Source organism: Hesperophylax consimilis, chromosome 20 (assembly GCF_061612785.1).
Source record: "Hesperophylax consimilis isolate HC1 chromosome 20, BYU_Hcon_1.0, whole genome shotgun sequence".
NCBI classification, from domain to species: Eukaryota; Metazoa; Arthropoda; class Insecta; order Trichoptera; family Limnephilidae; genus Hesperophylax; species Hesperophylax consimilis.
In genome coordinates, this window is record NC_142855.1 from 16,782,863 (window position 1) to 16,805,856 (window position 22,994).

At 36.2% G+C, this 22,994-nt stretch overlaps 1 protein-coding gene across 3 annotated transcripts in view; it reads right to left on the reverse strand.

The window, feature by feature from the left end:
* Positions 1 to 790: 790 nt before the first annotated feature.
* The window catches only part of LOC149414209 (uncharacterized), a 51,447-nt gene continuing 29,243 nt past the window's right edge, over positions 791 to 22,994 (reverse strand). For all 3 annotated transcript variants that reach the window (XM_089644294.1, XM_089644296.1, XM_089644295.1), the window contains exons 14-25: positions 21,351 to 21,452; positions 19,314 to 19,425; positions 17,314 to 17,457; positions 16,945 to 17,077; positions 15,571 to 15,665; positions 13,470 to 13,664; positions 12,755 to 12,881; positions 8,199 to 8,354; positions 7,833 to 8,109; positions 3,705 to 3,875; positions 3,279 to 3,396; positions 791 to 2,266 (exon numbers count right to left, since the gene is read on the reverse strand). In XM_089644294.1, coding sequence (XP_089500420.1) covers positions 2,104 to 2,266; positions 3,279 to 3,396; positions 3,705 to 3,875; positions 7,833 to 8,109; positions 8,199 to 8,354; positions 12,755 to 12,881; positions 13,470 to 13,664; positions 15,571 to 15,665; positions 16,945 to 17,077; positions 17,314 to 17,457; positions 19,314 to 19,425; positions 21,351 to 21,452 — 1,793 coding nt within the window. In that variant the 3' untranslated portion in view covers positions 791 to 2,103. The remainder of the gene's footprint in view (positions 2,267 to 3,278; positions 3,397 to 3,704; positions 3,876 to 7,832; positions 8,110 to 8,198; positions 8,355 to 12,754; positions 12,882 to 13,469; positions 13,665 to 15,570; positions 15,666 to 16,944; positions 17,078 to 17,313; positions 17,458 to 19,313; positions 19,426 to 21,350; positions 21,453 to 22,994) is intronic.

Here is a 22,994-nt window from a genome sequence, read left to right on the forward strand (position 1 = left end):
TCAAAATACTTATATGGAAACATATGAAACTGCTTATTGTGGTTTAAAGATAATGAATCCACTTAGGTTTTACCGTTAATCCCACATTTTTAAGTTCTATACATTTGGAACATTAGAGCAAGCGATCGCTCAAAAACCTATCCAAAAGTAAGAAATGGTACCTTATTTAACAATTATATATACAAAATACTTACAATTACAGTGTTTCACAATGTTTGAGAGTTAGCAGGGATTAGCTTAGAGGCGGTTTCATGTGGTGAGGTAGGCAAGTCTCGGTGGCAGATGGATCTGCTCACCGGCAAGGGAGACTCTTTGACTCCTCCAGCCAAACTCTTACGACCAAATGCCTTGCACGGCTGTGGGAGGATAGATTCCATCACTCCTGGACACACGGACCTCTGGAATCATACCCACATATATCCCAGATCTTCCTCGGCAAGAATATTCAATAAATAAAAATACATTTTTGTTAAAGCCAACATGAAGACAATACCAAACATGATAAAGTGACATTTTGATTTTTGTGTTTAACAAACCCAGTAGAAGTAATATCCAAAGGCAAAATGAATGAATAAGGTTGACACTGCAACTGCAGTGCTTCGTGATGTGCGCGGGCACAATTCTTGTTACACACACACTGTTAAAAAACCTCTACCCAGCATCCCCAAATATCTTAAGCCCTGAGGAAAATTGTTTTTCTCAAGACCTCTTGTGTGAAAAAAGCTAAATGATAATAAAAAGGTTTATAAAAAAAAAATAAGGTTTAAAATAAAAGTCTTTGGTACCTATGTTTATAAATAAACATTTTACTTTATTTACAACTAAAATAGTTACAAAATATATTCCTATGAAACTCTATACCTCTTGTCTAATCGCATTTAAAAAAATATATTTATTTAACTGGAACATTTAATTTCAAAAGAATAAATTAGCACGTTACAATTGTTCAATTTGCTTAAAATGAAAGCAACGAGATGGATCAAACACCAAAGTAAAAGCATGAACCCAATGTTTGTACCAACGCTGGTTCATGCTCCATGGTTTCACGCTCGTTTGAACATGTCTCAATGTGTATGCCTTCTCGCTCAATGCTTTTTTGTTTGATTTCGAGCGATCTACTCAATGTGAAAAAGGTTCAGGGGATGTAATTCTTTCTCGATGTGAAACAGAAATTTACCATTTGATTGAGCGTTTTGGTGGTATATCCATATCCAATTGTGTCGATCTGCTCGAGTGTGAATATACGTGTGTACTTCACTTAAAAGGCTCTAGACAGAGCTATTCAGAACAATTTGAAGCTACGGGGTGAGGGGAAAGATGTACAAATAAAGCAATTACCAACTTAATTTTATCACGACATGTCCCATTCCCTGTCTCATTAAATACCCCTAAAAAACCATAATCCTTTAGATATGCATTAACTAAGTAAAAATAAAATTAAAATAGCTAATTTTATATCACTTTAAATATAAATCATTTCAAAAGTTTGTTATACAAGATGGCTGCCAGGCAATTTCCCTTCACTCTAGCTAGATATAGCTTCAATGTCAATCATTTAGGACGGGTTGTTTCGGAGAATTTGAACAATTCATCAAATTTCAACGTTCTTTTCCGGGTTCTGTGAAAGTCCTATTCAAGTTCTGTTACTATATCATTACAGGCTAGTTGCTTGACAGAACTGAAATAAAAACAGAACTTGAAAATAAACTTTGAAATTTGATGAATTGTTTAAATTCTCCGAAACAACCCGTCCTTAAAATCGCACTAATACTCTGTCTAGGGGGTTTAGTACATTGAAATCGATAAGTTTACAATATCAGAACGATAAGCGTAACTACCGATGATTTCCCGAGCATGGTCGCGCTGTTGATAGCCAGACTGATATTGATAATGCAATAAATTAGAAGTCGACATAAGCTGGCAACACTTCCATGAATTGATATTCCTTAGACGTCTACGTAAAAGTTAAAAATACTAATAAATTGACAATGTTGAATTGAAATAATAATTTTAATATACATTGGCAGTACGCATATACTTTTTGATACCAAAAAAAGGAATATAGACGAGTCTATAGCAATCTGGTCCTATATCTCGTGTCTTCTAGCACTTCTTGAAGGTCTGGCTAGGATCCATGCAGCGGCCACAACCCCTGTCCAGCTGCGTTGCAGGCAACTGCAGCACGGCTTGCTGGCGCCACACTCGCAGGCTCAGCGCGCCCAGCCTGCTGTCCACATACAACGTGTTGTTGTCCGACTCTGTCATCCTGGATAATAAGGATAGCACGTTAGAAAGATAGAACAATCCAGCTTGCTGTTCACATACAGCATGTTGTTGTCCGACTCTGTCATCCTGGATAATAAGGATAGCACGTTAGAAAGATAGAACAATCCAGCTTGCTGTTCACATACAGCATGTTGTTGTCCAACTCTGTCATCCTGGATAATAAAGATAGCACGTTAGAAAGATAGAACAATCCAGCTTGCTGTTCACATACAGCATGTTGTTGTCCGACTCTGTCATCCTGGATAATAAGGATAGCACGTTAGAAAGATAGAACAATCCAGCTTGCTGTTCACATACAGCATGTTGTTGTCCGACTCTGTCATCCTGGATAATAAGGATAGCACGTTAGAAAGATAGAACAATCCAGCTTGCTGTTCACATACAGCATGTTGTTGTCCAACTCTGTCATCCTGGATAATAAAGATAGCACGTTAGAAAGATAGAACAATCCAGCTTGCTGTTCACATACAGCAGAACAATCCAGCTTGCTGTTCACATACAGCATGTTGTTGTCCAACTCTGTCATCCTGGATAATAAGGATAGTAGGTTAGAAAGATAGAACAATCCAGCTTGCTGTTCACATACAGCATGTTGTTGTCCGGCTCTGTCATCCTGTATAATAAGGATAGCACGTTAGAAAGATAGAACAATTCAGCTTGCTGTTCACATACAGCATGTTGTTGTCCGACTTTTTCATTCTGGACGGGTGGTACGGTTGGAAATGCTGAGGATATAATAACAACAACAACAAAAACAGTAAAAACAATATCAATAGCAACAAAAACAATGAATCCGGCTTGCTGTCCACATACAACGTGTTGTTGTCCGAACATCCTGGAACTGTTGAAAATGCAGAGGATATAGTGACAACAACAGCTTTCTGTTCACGTGCCCCGTTGTTATACGTGAACAGCAAGCAGGACATCTGAGACATGAGACAGAAATACATAATAAAAATAACAGAAAAGAAGCGATAACTTCTTAAACTCACTTGAAATCATAGAATTGCTCTCCATCAGGATACTGATATTCTGGTTTCCAATCGATTGATTCCCCGTTCACCGCCACTGTCAAGTCCTCTCCAATACTCTCTATGTCCGCATAATTACCTGCAATGCAAATAAGTTTTGTTAATACATACATTTCTTGAAAGGTCCTCAAATGAGGTATGTTGAACAACATATATGAAACAATTTGCACACCCCTACTGAGCCGTTGATGGTTCATTCAGAGCATACCCAAGAAGAAGTCAATAGGATGGAGTCATGTGACGCTGGGGGGAGTGTCGAAGTGAAGGAGACGAGCTATTTGGATCTAATCACTTAGCTGGGCTAATGCCTTTTCAAAGCAACGAGTACCTACGTGCCAGCAGGATACAGGCAGCATTCTTCTGATGATATTAATGAGAGTATCTTACCCCCGGTGTATAGTCTAAGCTTGAGCCCCTTGGAAGGCAGCATGAACAGAGCGAAGTGGGGCGTCCTGGTGCAATCTCCGAGCAGCAGCAGGGTGCAGTTGGCAGACCCTGAGATTCTCTGCTCCTCGTTGCGGAGGTCTGTTAGGCTGGTTCTTGTCAGGCGGCATTCTCCTGTTGACATCATCAACAAATAAATAAATTACCAGTTACCTGATACTGTATCGTCGCTGAATAAATAATATCGTCCAAATGCCAAAAATCTAATTGTGTATCAACTTTCCTCGGTAAATCGAAACTATGTTACGGCGGGACTATTGAAGATAGGCACTACTAGCCGAAACAGTTACAGAGTATCGCTGTTTATCAGGGAAATGTCATTATGATGTTAATAATACCAAACTCAAGCCAACAGATCTCCATCAGTGTCCTAGTAATTGCTATCTTCCTGATAATTGTTAATTTTGTATTAGAATCTGTCAGAAAGAATGCTGTGTAACGTGTGGGTTATTATTCCATCGACACACAACGACCAGAGTTTGCCGAAGGCATTTGAATGTCCGAACGCAAGGTTACATATGAGTCGTGTAATTTCTATACCCCCTATATCAACTTTCATTGATTTGTAGAAAACCGAAAAAAACTGTCACATCTCTAGCGTACATATGTAATTGCATTACAATTTTTTATATAATCAATTGGAGTAATAAAATTTCGAAAAGCATTTATTTTTCTATAGATATATGTCTAGCAATAATTAAGTAATTTCGATAAATAAAATGGATAAAGCGGATTTTGATACTCACTTCGTGATATAGAGGCTTTTGAAAGTCAACTGAGCCGACATGGCGGGTTTAGAAACACACGCGTAGATCATTTTGACACACGAGCGTGGCGTCAGAGCGGCGGCCATATTGTAATTTGGCAAAATAACTGCTTGTGATTGGTTGAATGCGATATAGCGGGTTTTGATAGTAACTTTCTCTATGATATAGCGGATTTGGTTTCTCACTCGCAGTTTTAACATGGTTTTTGGTTGTGATAAGGAGGGTTTTGAAACTCAATTTTAGGCTCCTCTTGTTGCTCGCAAAAATGTGAACAAGATGTCATACTCAGATCATTTTGTCAAAAAATCGGATATAGCGAGTATAGAAATTATAGGATTCATATCGACCGGTCAGTGGTTGAGTGGGCATAGCGCTTGGGTCTCACCCGAGCGTCGCGTGTTCGATTCCTCGGCTGGCTAAGTCCTCCATCACAACACAAGCAATATTTTCGGCTTTCTGTGGTGGTAGTAGGAGATTTTCATACATTGTTGGGTTATTCGTAACCCGGGAATGTTTGTCTTTCTTTTTTAAAATTATAAAAAAAAAAAAAAAAAAATCACCTCGTCACGAGCGAACCGATCCATACATATAAGTGCTGAAAGAATGGTGCTGTGTAACGTGTGGGTTATTATTCCATCGACACACAACGACCAGAGTTTGCCGAAGGCGTTTGAATGTCCGAACGCAAGGTTACATATCACCTCGTCACGAGCGAACCGATCCATTCAGAAAAGCTCTTTAAAAGGAAATAGCGGACGCCCCGCGGGGAGTTCCTGGGGGAACGAGCTTAAAGGATGAAGTCATCCTGAATCGATAGACGGAGAAAGGATGTGACTCGGTAAAATGTGGTAGTTACAAATTTGTCAGTTATACTCAAGTATTTTAAATTAATTAAATGCCCAAGTTGTTTGAGAGTAATTATCTTATTTGTAAATTCACTACTCAACAATCCCCCTTGAACGAGATCATCGTGATCTTCACCTACTAAACTAAAGTATGTGACATTTTGATGCCCAACTTATTATGTGACATTATAATGCAAGAAAGAATGGTGCTGTCAAAATAAATAATAACCAAATTTACTTGGATATTAAATTAGACTAAATTAAAATGTTTCAGATATTTTTAATAGCATCGAAAAAACTTACAAAAAAATTTTTTAACATATTTTTTGAAAATAGTCAAAATTGATTGCAAATTTGAGTTGTAAAATTTTGTTATCATATATATTGTACAACAGAACATTCATTCCAGTTACAGTACAATTTTACATCATATCAGCATTTAGCTAAGTGACTTTTCGATAATTGTTTTAGGTCATTTAGAGAACAGTCACTTACACCCAAATTCTTTGCTAGTTCGTTCAACAGCACCACTCCCCTCGTCATGCTATGCTTTGCCAGTACGTCGGTTTTGCCTTTTGGTACTCTGAATAGGTCATGGTATCGACTTCAGCTGTAGTGGTCTGGTACATATAAATCATAGCATCCCAAGAGGAATGGGCTATCGATAAAATTGTTCCAAATTTTGAAAGACGTAATGGCTAGACTTGCTTTCCGCCTAGTTTCCAGACTCACAGAATTAGTTTCCTCAAGTAAGTCGATATGGTGCACGAACCTAGGATAGGTTCCATGCGTCCGCATATAGACATACCTGAGGAATTTCTTCTGGATTTGCTCTAACATATCAATGTACTTCTGGTGGTACAGTGCCCAAACATCGCTCGCATACTCCAGCTTGCTTCTCAGTATGAAATTGAACAATGCTAACATAGCATCTTGGTTATTGAACTGCTTGCATGTCCTAATGACGAACCCAAGAAGTTTGTAGCAAGACTGAGTGAGCTGCGATATGTGGCCAGAGAATTTCAGTTCGGGATCAAAGACGACACCGAGATCCTTTACGGAATTTACACGTGATAGTGTTTCGCCCTTTATCTTATAATCGTAAAGTACAGTATTTAGAGAACGAGTGTAAGACATAGTGACACATTTTTTTGTATTGAAATCTAATCTGTTTATCAACGACCATTCATTTTAATATTTCATATTAGTTTACACTGTGTAATTGTTTGTAATCCTTTTTTGTAAAGAATGTTTTAATCTGTATTTAAAGGTATTTTTATTGTAAATAAATAAATGAATTGAAAATATCCCCTCAGTCCTATGGTACAGTCTATCCGATTTCCGCTTTGCAATAAAATCAAAATAAATTGAATAATTCTGACCGTATCCGAAATCTAAAAACTGTTTTTGAAAGGCGATGAAATACAGTTTCAAAATTATTATTAGAAATAAACATATACCTTTCTCAAGATTTAAATTTAGAATGCAAACATAAAATATTTTTTAAAAAGTCTCACCTTACGCTTATGTAAGTAAAATTACAGATAACAAAACTCGACAGTGGCTATTTATTCCTAGTGAGGTTAATAATTAAAATTTTAATTTTTTTCAATTTGCGGTCATTACTTTTGGTTTCAAGGGGGTGTACATTTTAATCCTTCTGTCGTTAACTTCGAGATTTGAATATAAAGTGTGAATTTTTCTCTTTCAAACACGGTTTAGATCACATTTCTTACCATGATATTAAGGCGAAGCTTAATGCCAAATCACCACTTTGATTAATCTTTATAACGAATTGGTGTACATTATGAATACCAAAAATATGTTTTAGATAAATTAAAGGTTTTTCTATAGTATCGCTTGAGTAGAATACAAATAAACAAATGAATTACTCAATAAAGAATATAAATGTAAACTACTAAAAAAAACATTTTTTCAATAGAAATGTATGAACGCGTAAAGGAAACAACTTTGAAAAAATACAGTGTTATAGCTAAGATTATCTGTGACAGTTTCACTTGATTAAGTTTTTGCTTTCTTATAAAATTATTTTCAAAATAAATAAAAACCAGTTTTATGCTTGAAATCGAACGTTTCTAGACTCCGTTTGTCGAGCGATTTTAATGCCTATTACCTACAATATAAGGTATACCAAGAATATACACATTTTTGGCTTGTAGCTTCCTGTTAAAGGAGACACAACGATTTTTAAGAGACCAAATGAGTTGTTCCTAAAAGCCAACATATATTAGCCTGAGAGGTTAAATGTAATTAAATAAAATAAAATTGAATTAAACTAAATTCAACAAAACTAAATTAAATTCAACAGAATTAATTTAAATTGATAGATGAATAATTGAATGAAATTAAATTAAATCATATCATTATTTAAAAAAAAAATTATTAATGTCTAGATGTAAATAAGATTTTTTTTTGGATACATTAAAAAAAGTAGTTACGGATGACTCCCAGTTGTGCCAGCAATCTCATCTCATTTGTGGGTCCCATCAGCCAGGCTCCCGCGGCAGCCAGTAGCTGCAACAGCCGGTCCGTGCTGCCCTGATCACGCGGCAGTGACGCGGTGCCATTGGCCTTACCGCGGCCCGCCCGCGCCAACACACGGCTAATGAGTGTGCCGGCCTCTAGGCCCGCGCTGCTGTCGCCGCCGGCTAGCGTGTGGAGCGGCTCCAGGAGTGAGTTCACGCTGGCGGCTATTTTGGAGATACGCGGAAGCACCTGGCAGTAGAATTTTATAATAAATAGTTAAAGACACTTACATAAAATTCTAAATGATCATTTGATAATTGCGTGCATTGATAACTTACGTTCTTGGCGGCAATGCTGAGGCGGAAGGCCGTCTCCTGCTCGGTCAGGGAAAGGTTCATCTCGCTGTCACTGGGACAAGGCACCGCGCTTACACCATAAGCCACCCCCGCTCGCACCTCTAGCGGGCCGCGCTTTGCCTCCAAATCGACGCAAACCTGGAATGACACAAGCACTTTCGTTAATAATCCTGCCCACATTCGATACCGATGTTGTGAACATCTGGATAGGCGCTCGGAGCGGACTTCTCTAACTGCGCCTTCACAGGGCCGTCCTGAGTGGCGAATAGATATATTAACATTATATTCCAGTATACATTAACAGGTATGCACGACACATTTTGTGATATTCATACATTTCCGAGCGTGTGCGTAGCGCTGTATAGGTTAAAGATAAGGAATTGTCCTTAACTTTAAAATTAGTAAAGACTTTTACATTAACTGCGATTCCAGTTCTCTTAGATGACAACAGAATTGAGTCGTGCAGTTGCAAAACCTGCTCTGGTATTTTTGCGAAACTTGAATATAAAAAGATTAAATCTTTTATGCTAAATATCAAAATAATTATTACTCATTATTCTTTTGATATTTTGTGAAAAATATTAATAACATATTTATTTTCAATTTACTTAAGAGTAAACGTAACGTACATTATAATCTACTCATTCGTAGATGGCGTTAATATATAAATTTTATAAAAAAATAACACAGAATATCAAGAATTTTACAAACTGATGAGAAATGGAAATCAATTTATTACGCCAATCTTTAAAACAACTCAAATGCAAAACCATTATATATTTACCAAGCTATAAAAAACTATAATAATCCCCCTTCCGAATTGCGCTGTATTACGAACCAACAAGAATAAATAAATAAAATCAAACTTTTTTTCCAAAAAAATTTAAAGTAAAAAAATATACATATTATTATATATATAGTTTACATCAGTTAGAATCTAAGTAAGAATCGTGGCTCCCTTATCAGGCACAAGAGCTCCTCTTTTCTGATAAGGTATACATGACCAATTATGTACCTAAATATTATATTATATAGTACAGTTATTAATTACATAATATAAGTATTTGATGAACCCCCATAAATAAGCAGAGCTTGTGTGTAATATGAATTTGAATAAAAATAGTTTTGTCTTTACAAAAACCCAAATACGATATTGGATTGAATCCTCGGTTTAATATAGTATTTGTATGCAATATATAATAGTAATTAAATTAATGCCGTCTATGAGCATGTAGATTACAACATATGGTACGTTTACCCTTAAGTACTTTTAAGTAGGTTTTGCATTTCCAAAACTCAAAATGTATCAACTGTCCCTAACCTTAAAATTAACATATTTTTCGCTGACTGCGATTTCATTTCTCTCGGATGACAGCAAAAAGGTAATAAATTTTAAGGTAAAGGAAAATTGCTTATCTTTTATTAGATGTACATTTGTAGAAATATACTATAAATTTGTACAGTTCCCTCGAGGTGATTTTGTACAAAAACGCCGCTATACAAATCATCCAAATATTATTATTAACTGGAATCGTCCCTCAAGTAGACCTAGTGAATCGAGTTATTATAACTAGTGCAGACATACAAATAATAATGAAACTAGGATTTGTGAAGCTGAAAGATTTTTTAATAAAATATTTGTATCTAATAGTTCAAAAACAAAAAATGCACCAATATTTTTTTTTTTTTTTTTTTGTGGTATTATATAAAGCCCTGATTAACTCAGCCGAATTGGCACTAATAAGAACAAACTTTTAAATTTTCGTTGATATCGGTTGACTAATTTTCGAGTTTTGCAAGTGCAAACATTCACAGGCTGAAATTTTATATATTAGATTTTCCTCCTTTCAAAAACAAAAATAAATACACCCATATCGTAACAAACTCTCAAATATAAGACTTATTTCTTACTTGACTTTTACTTTTAAAATTGATGATGGTATTAATTTTATTTATATATATATTAGAGTGGAAGATACTCTCAGTATCGCCCTGGTGTAAGACCACCATTCAGAATTGAAACGTTGCTTGAAATGGCTTTAGCCGTGTTGGGTGACCAGATCTGAATAGCCAGGTACTTCCCCACCTTCCTCTTCCCCATCTCCCTCCCCTCCCCAATACCCTCAGCCTCACAACATACCCCAATTGGGGATGCCATAGTCTCACTGGCTCCAGACGGGAGCAGTTGGGACTCTTGTGCGGTAATACTGTAAAAAAAAAAAATATATATATACGAGGTTTGTTCAAAAGAAAAGCTGAATTTTGAATTTTCGCGGGCTGTGTACATTCGATTATCGAACTTTTTTGTTTTGTTATGTTGGTACACATATGTTAGCATTATCAGCCATTTTGGATTAGTGGTTTGTTTTTAACAACTGGAAAGGTTAGTCACGTTTTTGTGTGTTCTTCGATTTTTTGCTTTTGAAAAAAATGGATCTAAGAATATGTATTAAATTTTGCATTAAGAATGGAATAAAGTGCTTCAACGCACTTAAAATGTTGACTGTGGCATTCGGCGAGTCTACTTTGTCTCAAAAAAGTGTTTATAAGTGGTACAAGCGCTTTAAAGACATCGAAACAGTGAAGAAAATGGTTTTGGACAATCGTCGAATCACTATTAGGGAAGTTGCAGAGGATGTTGCCAAGTTCGATCAAATGTGAAGGTTTTGCTCACTGTTGGTGCATCATGAGTTCTTGCCAACAGGTCGTACGGTTAATAAGGAATACTACAAGGAAGTTATGCAACGTTTGCGTGAAGCAATACGGCTCAAACGATGGGAATTGTGGAAAAACAAATCATGAATTTAATTATTATTATTATTAATTATTATTATTATTGCAGGCAGCATTCTGCTGATGCGCTCATATCTGATTTGACAACAAGTTTGACAGTAATTGAGTTGTTTTAAGTTTGAACTAAGTCCTTTCTTCTCTCCAAATGTGAATCCAATAGAGCTTTGAATTGATTTATATTTGTTGCATGGATGACATGTTGTGGGAGTTTGTTCCAAGCATCCACTACTCTATTTGCAAGGAAGTGTTTTCTAGGATTAGATGCAAAAGGCGTTTTGGTAATAGTGTCCACGGAGATTTATATTTTTATTAGTAGTGAAGATTTCTTCAATCAAGGCATTATCAAACTGTCAGTTTGATAACTGTCAGTTTGATAATGCCTTCAGAGGGCGAAACAGCTGTCACGCGTAATAATAATTACACAGCAGAACTTGTTTAAAAATAAACTGTTTTTATAAACCCAATAACAATATTATTGAATATATAAAAAATAAAAAAATAAAATGGAGTTTTACAAATTAAACTTAATAACAATAAATAAATGTAAGCTTCTAAAAAAAATTTTTTTTCATTATAAATGTATGAACGCGTAAAGGATTCAACTTATAAAAAAATACAGTTTTATAGCTAAGATTATCTGTGACAGTTGATTAAATTTTTTGCTTTCTTATAAAATTGTTTACAAAATGAATAAAAGCCAGATTTGTGCTTGAAATCGATAATTTCTAGACTCTGTTTGTCAAGCGATTTTAATGCCTATTACCTACAATACAAGGTGTATGTACCTACAATATATGAAATGTATGTTGTGAATCGACTCGAGTTTGTGGGTGCAAAGTTATTCTGCTTTTGAATAATATAATTGTTTCAGAGTCATTACATTCGGGGAATTAAAACTTAGTCTGTCGGGGTTCTGATAGTATAATTTTCAAAATTGCCTTTTGTGCTGTGGAGACTGGTTTTAGAATGGAATCGCATGAACTTCCCCATCTGATAAGACAATATTGTAGATAAGATTGGCCTGAGGCGTAATCAATTTAAATTAGTTGTTCTTTATCTAAAATGTTTCTTAATGTTTTGAAAAAACAGGTTAGTTTTTTTAAATTTGTTGCTTATATTTTCAAGTTGGGAGTTCCAATTTAGGTTTTGATCTATAATTATTTCTAGGTACTATATCATTGGTATTTCGTATAATGTTGGACAGTTGCAAGGAATTTCGGTTAGAAAGAAAAAATATCAAACTTTACATTAAAATATAGAAGTTAATCAGAGAATAATTAAAATGTACTCGTCCATGAAACCAAAGGTTCCGACCGCAATTTGAGAAAAATTTATGAAACTTTGGTTTTTTTTTAATTAATCATTTTTTTTATGAAACGACAAAAATTGAGGTGGCAGTAATGTTTATACATAATATATTTGTCTAATAAATTATGTATTTTTTTTTTCGTTATCAGTAATTTTAGATGAGTGTTTAGACGATAAAACATAAGTAAGCGATCTTTAAAACTGTTGCAATGTTTGATTTCATAATTTTAATATTTAAATTCTCTTATAATAAAATTGAAGGCGAATTTTATTTAGAAGTCGAAATACACACAAATTCTCTGACTTTCTGACAGCATCTTTAAGAAATGTATGTCAAAATGCCAGAGGCCTGAAAGGTTAATGAAAGAGACTTTACTTTAAAGGGAAATGAATAGGGAAGTAAGGAAGAAAAATAATAATACAGTAGGTAAGTATACCTTATACTCTGCGGCGCCTGGTTTATCCAACCCAACGTATTTGGCGGCCGCTCTTGCCTGGTTATCACCCAGTTCCAAAAGACACGTTACATTCATCCGGGAGAGTACGGCGCCATCGTTCTCGCGTCTGAAAGAGGAAAAAGTGTTTAACACTGGAAAATTGATCCACAAATGGACTGTGATTGATTCTAGTTCTCTATTTAAGCATGTAATTGTCCTTATCCTTACAACTTGTAATTATATACTATAAATAATATTTGTCTAAACTCTAACATTGACATTTTTTCGGATTCACTGCCTAAATTCAAAAGCGGCATCATGTCAATAATTTAAACTGTTCAATGCGCATACATGCAGACACACACACACACAAACACTCACACATACATTACACACACACCTACATACTACATACGTCACCTGGTAATTAAGGAATAAACATACCACAGACATTACAAGGAAACATATCATAGTTACCCAACATGAAGTATCTAATTCCTGTATATTGTAATAAAAAATAAAAAATAAATAAAAATAAAAACGTACACACTGTTCACTCATCACTCATTTTATCTATGCACTGTTTTACTTATAAATTAAATAACTAAAGATAAAATAGAGTACAGTGGGTTTAAGCCACGAGCGTTCATGCCAATTATTTAGACAGTATCCCATCGACCAAGCGATGCTGTCTCATTATCAAAACATAATGAACCTCTTGATCAGACCGGTCCTAAAGTTTAGTTTGTTGGGTGCTGCGGGGAGGAGCTCTAACTCCTGGTCAGTACGCACGGGGGCCTCCTCGTTACTGCTTGGAGACAGCACCAGGGAGCAGGACCCTTCTGCCGGGACTGCGGCCAGGGCCACAGCGTGGAGGGCCACCAGCAACGGTCTGGTCCAGGGAAGTGTACTGAAACAGATTCAAATACATTTGCAAGATTAGAAGTGTCCTATACCGGGTTCAGATATTTCAATTTTAGCTGACCAACTTTTATTGAGCAACAGGATTTCTAACTAAAATCTTGAGCAACTTTGTTTGAAGAAGGCTCACACTTGTCAATTTGCTTTCAAGTGTCGAGTTGATCAACTAAAATCGAAACGTCTTAACCCGCTATAATTACATTTTGTTGGTATATCTAACTACATTCACAGCAAAGATTTATTTATTTATTAACGAACATCGTCCAAATTACAAAATAATAACACAAATAAAGTAAAATGAAAAATAAAGGAGTAGATAAAGGTACATGAAAGCAAAGACATAAGGTAGATATAATATAAGAAAATAAAGTGACAAGTCGAATCAAGTCAAGACTACGCCGTGGGTCAGGACCACAGGACACTTATAATATTCCGTCACTTGTTTAGCGACCGGCAATAGTCATTCAGACTTATCCCAAAAGAGTTAAGGTTTTGACTTGAGTTGACCAGTCTACACATTCTGGACAATGGTGAATAATATCCATAATTTGTCGAATGATGGTTGAGGAAGAGCAGTTCATTATTTCTGAGTCTTTGCGAGGGGATATTGAAGGGAATGAGTTGCAGTAGAGTAGGTGAATCAAAGATAGGTTTTAAAATATCAATCACAGATGACAACCGGTAATACAAGCAAGCCATTACTTTAATGAAACTGACCGTTTGCACGATCGGCACTTGGCACATTCGTCAGTATTCGTGGTTATTTGTCAATATGTTGTAATAAGTCAGAAGTTTTCAAGTGGTAAACAATTTTTTTTATTAATTATTGATGAAAAATTACAAGTATACTTTCAAAAAACAAAATGGCACTGATTCTCCATTTGATGACAGTGTTACAAATGAATTTCTGTGAAACGCCTCAACGAGTTAATTCGTTGACTTCTAAAGTTTATGAAAACTTCATATAGGTATATAGTAATAATTTTCATGCTACAAAACTACATAATGCTTTTTCAAATTAAAGTACACCGTAAAGATAAAATGTTTAAAAACGAAATCAAAATAGAGCTAACTAAACATAACGATGACGAAATCATTAAAATTATGAAGTAATACCAACACTTGACTCACCGTCAACAAACATTGTGTTTTTATTTTGTGGAAATCAACCCTGAATATTAGGAAATCCTAATGCAACATACAAAAACCTACAGTCCGCCTCGGAACTGGAATACCTCTGAGAACTGTGAATAATCTACTTTACTTTGTATGTTAATTATTTAACGAGCAGGCAGCATTCATTTGCATTTGCTCATTTGCTGATGCGCTCACATCTGATTTCACAATAATTTAACAGTAATTGGGTTGTTTTAAATTAAAAATAAGTTAATCCTTTATTCTCTCTAAATAAGAATCCAATAGAGCTTTAAATAGGTTTGTATTGGTAGAATGTATGACATGTTGTGGAAGTTAGTTCCATGCTTCCACTACTCTATGTTAGTAGAATGGATGACATGTTGTGGAAGTTAGTTCCATGCTTCCACTACTCTATGTTAGTAGAATGGATGACATGTTGTGGAAGTTAGTTCCATGCTTCCCCTACTCTATGTTTGTACAATGGATGACATGTTGTGGAAGTTTGTTCCATGCTTCCACTACTCTATGTTAGTAGAATGGATGACATGTTGTAATACATAGTTAGTTCCATGCTTCCACTACTCTGTTTGGAAGGAAGTGTTTCCTAGGATTGAATGCAAAAGGTACATTTGTGTTGGTGGTGAACTATAATGTCCAGATAAAATATTGAGAGTCTCAATCAAGTGACCCATTTCTCTTCTTTCTTTTAAAGTTAGTTAGTTCCTTAAGTCTATCAATTAAAATAGTAATATTCTTACGCCGCATTGGATTTGTGAGAGTTGATAATTTGCCACAATAGCTGGGGAGGTTTGGAGGTTCCTTCGCATATGAATGTGTACCCATTACCAGTTTCCTGCAACCAAAAACAAATTTATAATCAAGATACAAATGGGATTTATTTTTATTGTTTACAGGGTTTTTCAGGAACGTCTTGTCATACCCTGTACAAGAGAATAGGCAAATACCCTATAATATTAATAATACCTCCACCTTCTGCAATTTCCCATACATTCTGATGGCAGTATGCTACACTAGCGCCTCCTAGTGGCACGAGTTCTGCCAATTATTAATACAATTCAGTTTTTTTGGTATCCTGAAAAACGACTTGTAGTATTTTTGTTGTTTGTAATTATTACATCTGTTAACCACACACACAGTACCTACTTTTAAGGGCATTTTTTTAGATATTTTTTATCCATATTGATATAAATACAAAATATATATATATATATTTTTTTCAATTTCAAATAACGAATTATACAATTTATCCAAGGAAATGTCACCATCTCAGTGACAATTCGTTATTCAAAACTCTTCAGGTCGGTGAGTACCAGATTATTGATTATTCCGATTTGACAGTTCATACTCGTAGGTACCACGATCATGTGAACTCTGCAAGGACAAAAGGGTAGTATTCAACACGGCCACCGTCTTGAACCGGAACCGGAACTTAACAAACAATTTTACAGACAGATGAAAAGCCAAATTATCGAGTTAAACCAGACTTGGCTACGCTCAGTCTATACTATGTTAGGTTAGGTTAGGTTAGGTATGTGTCCCAGAATAAAAAATAACACAAGAAATGTGGGTGCTTTGTGATCCAAAAGTTCTTTGCTTCAATTTCAAGTTCAGAACTGTCTTTCATCATCGTTGGCGATATATGATGTCAGACAAGTGTAAGAGAGACAGTGTTTAGTATTGAAACAGTTTTGGATAATATCTATCATTTTTCCCATCATATACCTACTGTCATACTTACTATCCATTTCCTTCCTTAAAAACAGCCTTACCCACACATGGAAATAAGAAGATTTTATGTTGCATTGTTAATTGTCGCAAGTCAACAGTCGAATTCGTGTCGTATAGCAAGAAGGTGCAATCGTAGTATCCTCGTTGTATTATTCACATGCTTTGTGCTAAATATCAAAATCACATCTCGTTTATCTCGTTGTGGAGGAAATTTCACCCGAACAGTGCAAGTGCATCTAGAGCCTTATTCATGCATTCAATGGCTCTCTAATAAGCAGTTTATATGTCTCCATATTAAAATTCCGATTATAATTCAGTTATATAATTAACCTGAATTAGTATTCTTCAAATGTATAAGATGTTGTATGTTTCTTTTTACTCACTTTGTAAGGCTTGTTTCCAGTTCTGAGTGCGAGTTCCTGTTTGTTGCCCTTCTCTGGTTTGTAGATAACTCTGGCTGCAGAGTAAGCCGTCATTCCTGGGCCCAAAATACCGCTGGGCTGCACCCAACTTGTTCTGCAAACAAATAGCGGTTAATGGCAGGGTTGACAAATGCGACAGGTTCCGACCCAACAGAAAAATCACCTGAGTACATTTGTTCTCTTCGAAAATTATTTGTAGAGATGGTTGATGGAGAAAATAAAAAAAGTAATAATGATCACAAGGGACCGCAGCCATTGCAGAGCTTTGCGATATAATCCAACCAGACATACATATACGCAATTTTGATGAAGATGAACCATTGTACGAACCTCAATGTCTTGGAGGGAATGTTGAGAGCGATGGTGAAGTTAGCGGGCAGGTACAGATCCATCACCTGTGCCAGCTCCGCAGTGTGCCAGGAATTAGCTACCGGATTGTACGCAGCCAGACTGATGAGAGCCAATGAAGACGTTCTGGAATAATAATAAGTATTTTTATTTTGTTTATAAATTAAACATTAGTTTAGCCTTTAAGTACCGACGTTTGGTCTGACAGAGACCTCGACCGTTCAGGATTCCAAGTTACCTATGTTAGCGTACTTGGTATCAACAGTCGCCCGGGAGCGTTCATGGTGAGTGGTAATGCTGGCGCACGCGTTATCGGTAAAATATTGATTTTATATTTTAAAGTGGAATGTCAGACCCATTTTTTCATATTATATATATATATATTTTAATTTACAGCCCAATGTCAAAATGAATCGACCAGGGTTTTCAGATAGTGGTCCTGTCACTCAAAATCGATACTCAACACGACCCCGTGATAGTTAGCATGTACATCTTTTTGCGCTTGTCGATAAAAGTTATTGAGTTCTTGGACCAGATGCACCGGAAAATCTAAGGTAAGTTATTTAAGAGGAGAAAAATCAACCGAGAAAGCTGCGTCATATCTGCTCTCAAGACTAAAACGCGAGACTGCATACACATGTGAAATTTGTGCGAAACACGTGTGCCTGTAACGCAGCAAGCCAGTTTGCAGATTGTACTAAAATAAGTCAAAATTATACTTTTGTTATAATCTTCACAAGTCGTGGTAGGAGTTTTAGCCGTCTCCATGTGGTTGAAGAATTAATTTAAAAAATCCTTTCATTCTGAGTTACAATTAAAAAAAATTATACAGTACAGTCCATATAATCCGAACAATTAAAAATCTAGCCAATTCGGATTAATGAATTTTAGGATTTCTGGAATATGTAAAAAAAATAGCTTGATTTTGGGAACAATTGAGAGTTTTCCTAGTAGATGCTACATAGTAGCGATGAGTCTTTTTGGGAACTATTGAGAGTTTTCCTAGTAGATGCTACATAGTAACGATGAGTCTTTTTTAAAACAATTGAGAGTTTGAGGTTTTCCTAGTAGATGCTATATAGTAGCGATGAGTCTTTTTGAGAACAATTGAGAGTTTGAGGTTTTCCTAGTAGATGCTATATAGTAGCGATGAGTCTTTTTGGGAACAATTGAGAGTTTTCCTAGTAGATGCTATACAGTAACGATGAGTCTTTTTGAGAACAATTGAGAGTTTGAGGTTTTCCTAGTAGATGCTACACAGTAACGATGAGTCTTTTTTAAAACACAGAGCACAGTATTCACTTTGCTCATAGACTCTGAGCTCACATATTGAGCTGGTACCATGGGAGCCGTATCGGGAGAGCAGTATTGGGCGAGCACAGTATTCTCATTGCTCATAGACTCTGAGCTCACATATTGAGCTGGTACCATGGGAGCCGTATTGGGCGAGCACAGTATTCTCATTGCTCATAGACTCTGAGCTCACATATTGAGCTGGTACCATGGGAGCCGTATCGGGAGAGCAGTATTGGGCGAGCACAGTATTCTCATTGCTCATAGACTCTGAGCTCACATATTGAGCTGGTACCATGGGAGCCGTATTGGGCGAGCACAGTATTCTCATTGCTCATAGACTCTGAGCTCACATATTGAGCTGGTACCATGGGAGCCGTATCGGGAGAGCAGTATTGGGCGAGCACAGTATTCTCATTGCTCATAGACTCTGAGCTCACATATTGAGCTGGTACCATGGGAGCCGTATCGGGAGAGCAGTATTGGGCGAGCACAGTATTCTCATTGCTCATAGACTCTGAGCTCACATATTGAGCTGGTACCATGGCTCCCGCTCTTAATAAAATGAGTCCATCGCTAACTTGGCACAACTCTTCACTTTCAAGCCGCTTTAAACTGATTGTCCGGTTTGGATTACAGAGGCGTATCAATGTATTCTGATAAAGACGTGTGGAAAGAATTGTTCTTACCTGAAATTTATATCGTTTTTCCTAGCGATTTCTTCCCCAGCCATTGCATGTGTCAAATTTCCTCTCATCGAAGTCAGCGATGACAGCATCACGTCCGTTTGTATGGGCAATCCTGTTGAAAATAAATGTAGTGTTTTTATTAGTTACAACAGATAATGAAAGAAGAATACCATTGCACAAAGCCAATGGGTTCGGTTTCCTCAAAGGGTAGAGAAACGAGCTATTTCTTTTCCAATGAATCACAGTTATATGTATGACAATGAGGCATGGAAGGATGAAAGTAGTTTAATAATTTTACAAAATAGCACAAAGATTATATATTAATAGAACAATATTGTTACATTAACGTTTCTACAAATTGGTTACCTACATGGTACCTATTAATCTAGTAGGGTGGCCATGATACATATACATTGATATATTACAAGAAAAAATATTATAAACTATTATTTTAAAAAGAGAGAAGAAAGAAAGAAAGGACAAAGGTGAAAGAATATGTTAGAAATCCTCGAATAGAAAAACTATTTAATATTCTTTTTAAATGTACACAAGCAATTAGACGACTTTATGTGAGCTGGAAGACTATTAACCTTTCCCTTACTGTGCTAAAAAAATCCACGCGTTCCGGTGCTGTGTAGTCAATACACATCTCAAAATAAGCGATTTAATATCGGAAAAATATTAATATTCATAGCTAATCGATTATGTTTATTATATATAATAATTGTAATTTAATTGCTGAAAACATGAAAAAACCATCAGCAGATGCTAAAAAAACGTGCGAGGGGTCCACATCTAACGAAGGTCCGCGACCGACTGGCTGGCGGCTGGCAAATACACAGCTATGCGGTGGTAGGTATCGATGGTCTAAATCAAAATACAACTGCGGACGTGTGGTTTTTTCATGTTCTCACATAGTGAACTAAAGCGGGACATCAATAGCGTGTCATTTCGCGTAACAGTGTCACACGGTTGATTGTATTGGTGTTTTTGTTCCCGATTTTTAACAAAAATCTGTAATTTTTAATTGAATTTGAAAACTATGTAAAATATTCCTCAGGCTGAGATGGGCTGGGCATGTACAGAGAATGCCGGATACACGCGTCCCAAAAAGAATTCTGAGTGGTCACCAAGGTGGAAAGAGAAAAGTGGGAAGACCCAGACTGAGGTGGGAAGATGAGGTAAGAGGGGATGCAGCACAGCTTCTCCAGGTGACAAACTGGAAGTCAGCCGCCGAGGACAGGAGGAGTTGGAGGCGACTGTTGCAGGATGCCAAAGCTCTATATGGGCTGTAGCGCCATCGAAGAAGAAGATGTAAAATATTATTTTTTTATTCAGTGCATAAATGTATAACGGAGGAATACCTAAAATCTGAGCCCAGAATTTATTATATTTATAGAGTTATTAAAGTTATTAGAAGCAGTGTGTAGTAAATACACACCACAGATGAGGAAAGGTTAAATTTAAGTGGAGCCTGGTACAAATAGGATGGGTTGTTTCAGAGAATTTGAACAATTCATCAAATTTCAACGTTCATTTTAAAGTTCTGTGAAAGATTTTTTCAAGTTCTGTTTTTATTTCAGTTTTGTCAAGCAAATAGCCTATAATGATATAATAACAGAACTTGGATTGGACTTTCACAGAACCCAAAAATGAATGTTGAAATTTGATGAATTGTTAAAATTTTCCGAAACAACCCGTCCATAATGTCTTTGCCCAAATGAGGATTTAGGGTGAATTGCCATAAAGTTCAGACCAATTCTTGTAGCACGAATTTGCTTTTTTTTTTGCAAAACTAATATTGTTAAAAAAATCTGCACAGCGTTTGTGTGATAAATAGTTGTTTTAAAGTCATGATATTTCACTCTTTTTAAAGTAACTTTGTAGGATATCCAAATTAGTGAATTAGTAGGGGGTGCCAAAAGAGACATTAAAGAATGAGAATGGAGCCAGGAGTGTGCGCCCAAACAGAGGCGCATACTCCTGGCTTTTTTACATTAATGCCACTCCTGAAGAAAATAATTGGTATGTTCTTACCGAGGTCTGACGGCAGGATGCTGGTCAACAGAGTGGGATACACCAGTGTCTGTTGGTTAACATGGCTCTCCGCTTGTAGAAAACTGTTCACCATCTTGGTAACTGAAATTAAAATTAATATTTAGTTGAGTTGGCTCTCAGAAGTTGGGCGTACTGTTCAGGGCCCGCAGATACTGCAGATGGTACTCAACTGCTGACCCTGTACAGATCTCAAGTACACCACGCTGTTGAATTTAGCAGCCACCTCTGTTCTGGAGCCCCCAATTACCTGAAAAAACCCTTGACTCAATGGGAAGAAATGAGTGACTGAATGAATGAGATTGCGGTCTTTGGAGCGCAGATGTCAGGTGGGAATGCTGACCTTGTTCTACCGATATTTCAATAGAAAATGCTCTGATCTAAACTAGCGTATCTTGAGCAATAGTGCAATATTTGTACACAGCATCATTTTCATCGTCAGATGAGAATGGGTAGCTTCATACATTCCACAGCTGAGCTGTAGAATCATTTTCGGGCTTCTGTGTTTCTTCCCTCCTACAATACGGATCTAGTTTCACTCCATCCATTCTTCAAAAAGACCATTCACCCAGCTTGCACAGAGGTGACAGATCTGACTAATACATATATTAAAAAATAAAAAAGCCTCTTTAGTTAGTGAGGTTAGATTAGGTTAGGGTCTTTAACAGAAATTCAAACAATTAACAAAGTAACATTTCCATCAAAAATGTAACATCGAACTGGAATACATTGTAACATATATTGTTTGTAAATGATATTTTCAGATTTTCACGGCCAAAAGTATTATCGTGATTTATTTTGCAATGTTGTGCTACCTCCTTCCTTAGACAACGTTTCAGACATCGTTACAGTGTCCATCATCAGGGCAGATGTGTTTATTGTGGTGAAGTGTGTGATTATGTACGTAGAAGCGATACCACGCTACGCACTCCAATCCTCTAAGGACCGGAATGTTCCGTACAAACCTTAGTTTCCATGTAACCATCATGTACAGAATACCGAGAACCCAATTACGTAAACAATAGTAATCCACAAAAACCCCACTAATATTAAGAAAGCGTTAATCTACGACCATCTTGCTGATATATGTCCACTGAACAAAATGTATGATTATACTATTGCTCTGGGGGACTTCTTCCCAGACATAGCATCACTGCGAGACAATGCTTGACAGCAACTAATCACTCATCTCATAATAACATTTTGTAACTTGCATCGAAGAGAGCTGCAAGCGGAACATCGCCTGAAAAACAGCGTAGATGTTAAATTGAAGACACAATATCAACAACGATATCACGCATATGCGTCTCCGTTTAATATGCTACAGAACAAACTGTTCCTTCTGATGTGGTGGTAAAAGCAAGATCGCCGTATGAGATTTTTGTGAGATGTTATATCCAGACCGAGTTTCGATTATACATATATGTATACATACTATGCATTTTGGTCAAACTTAAATTTTATTAATTAATTACTTAAAATTATTCTCGCTACATTCATTCTTGAATTGTATAATTTAAAAATAAAATAAAATACTGATTTTACTTTATCTGGCATTTTCACAATATTATGTAAACTAAAACCTAGTTAACAACCACTCTGTAAATTGCCATCTCAACACAGGCG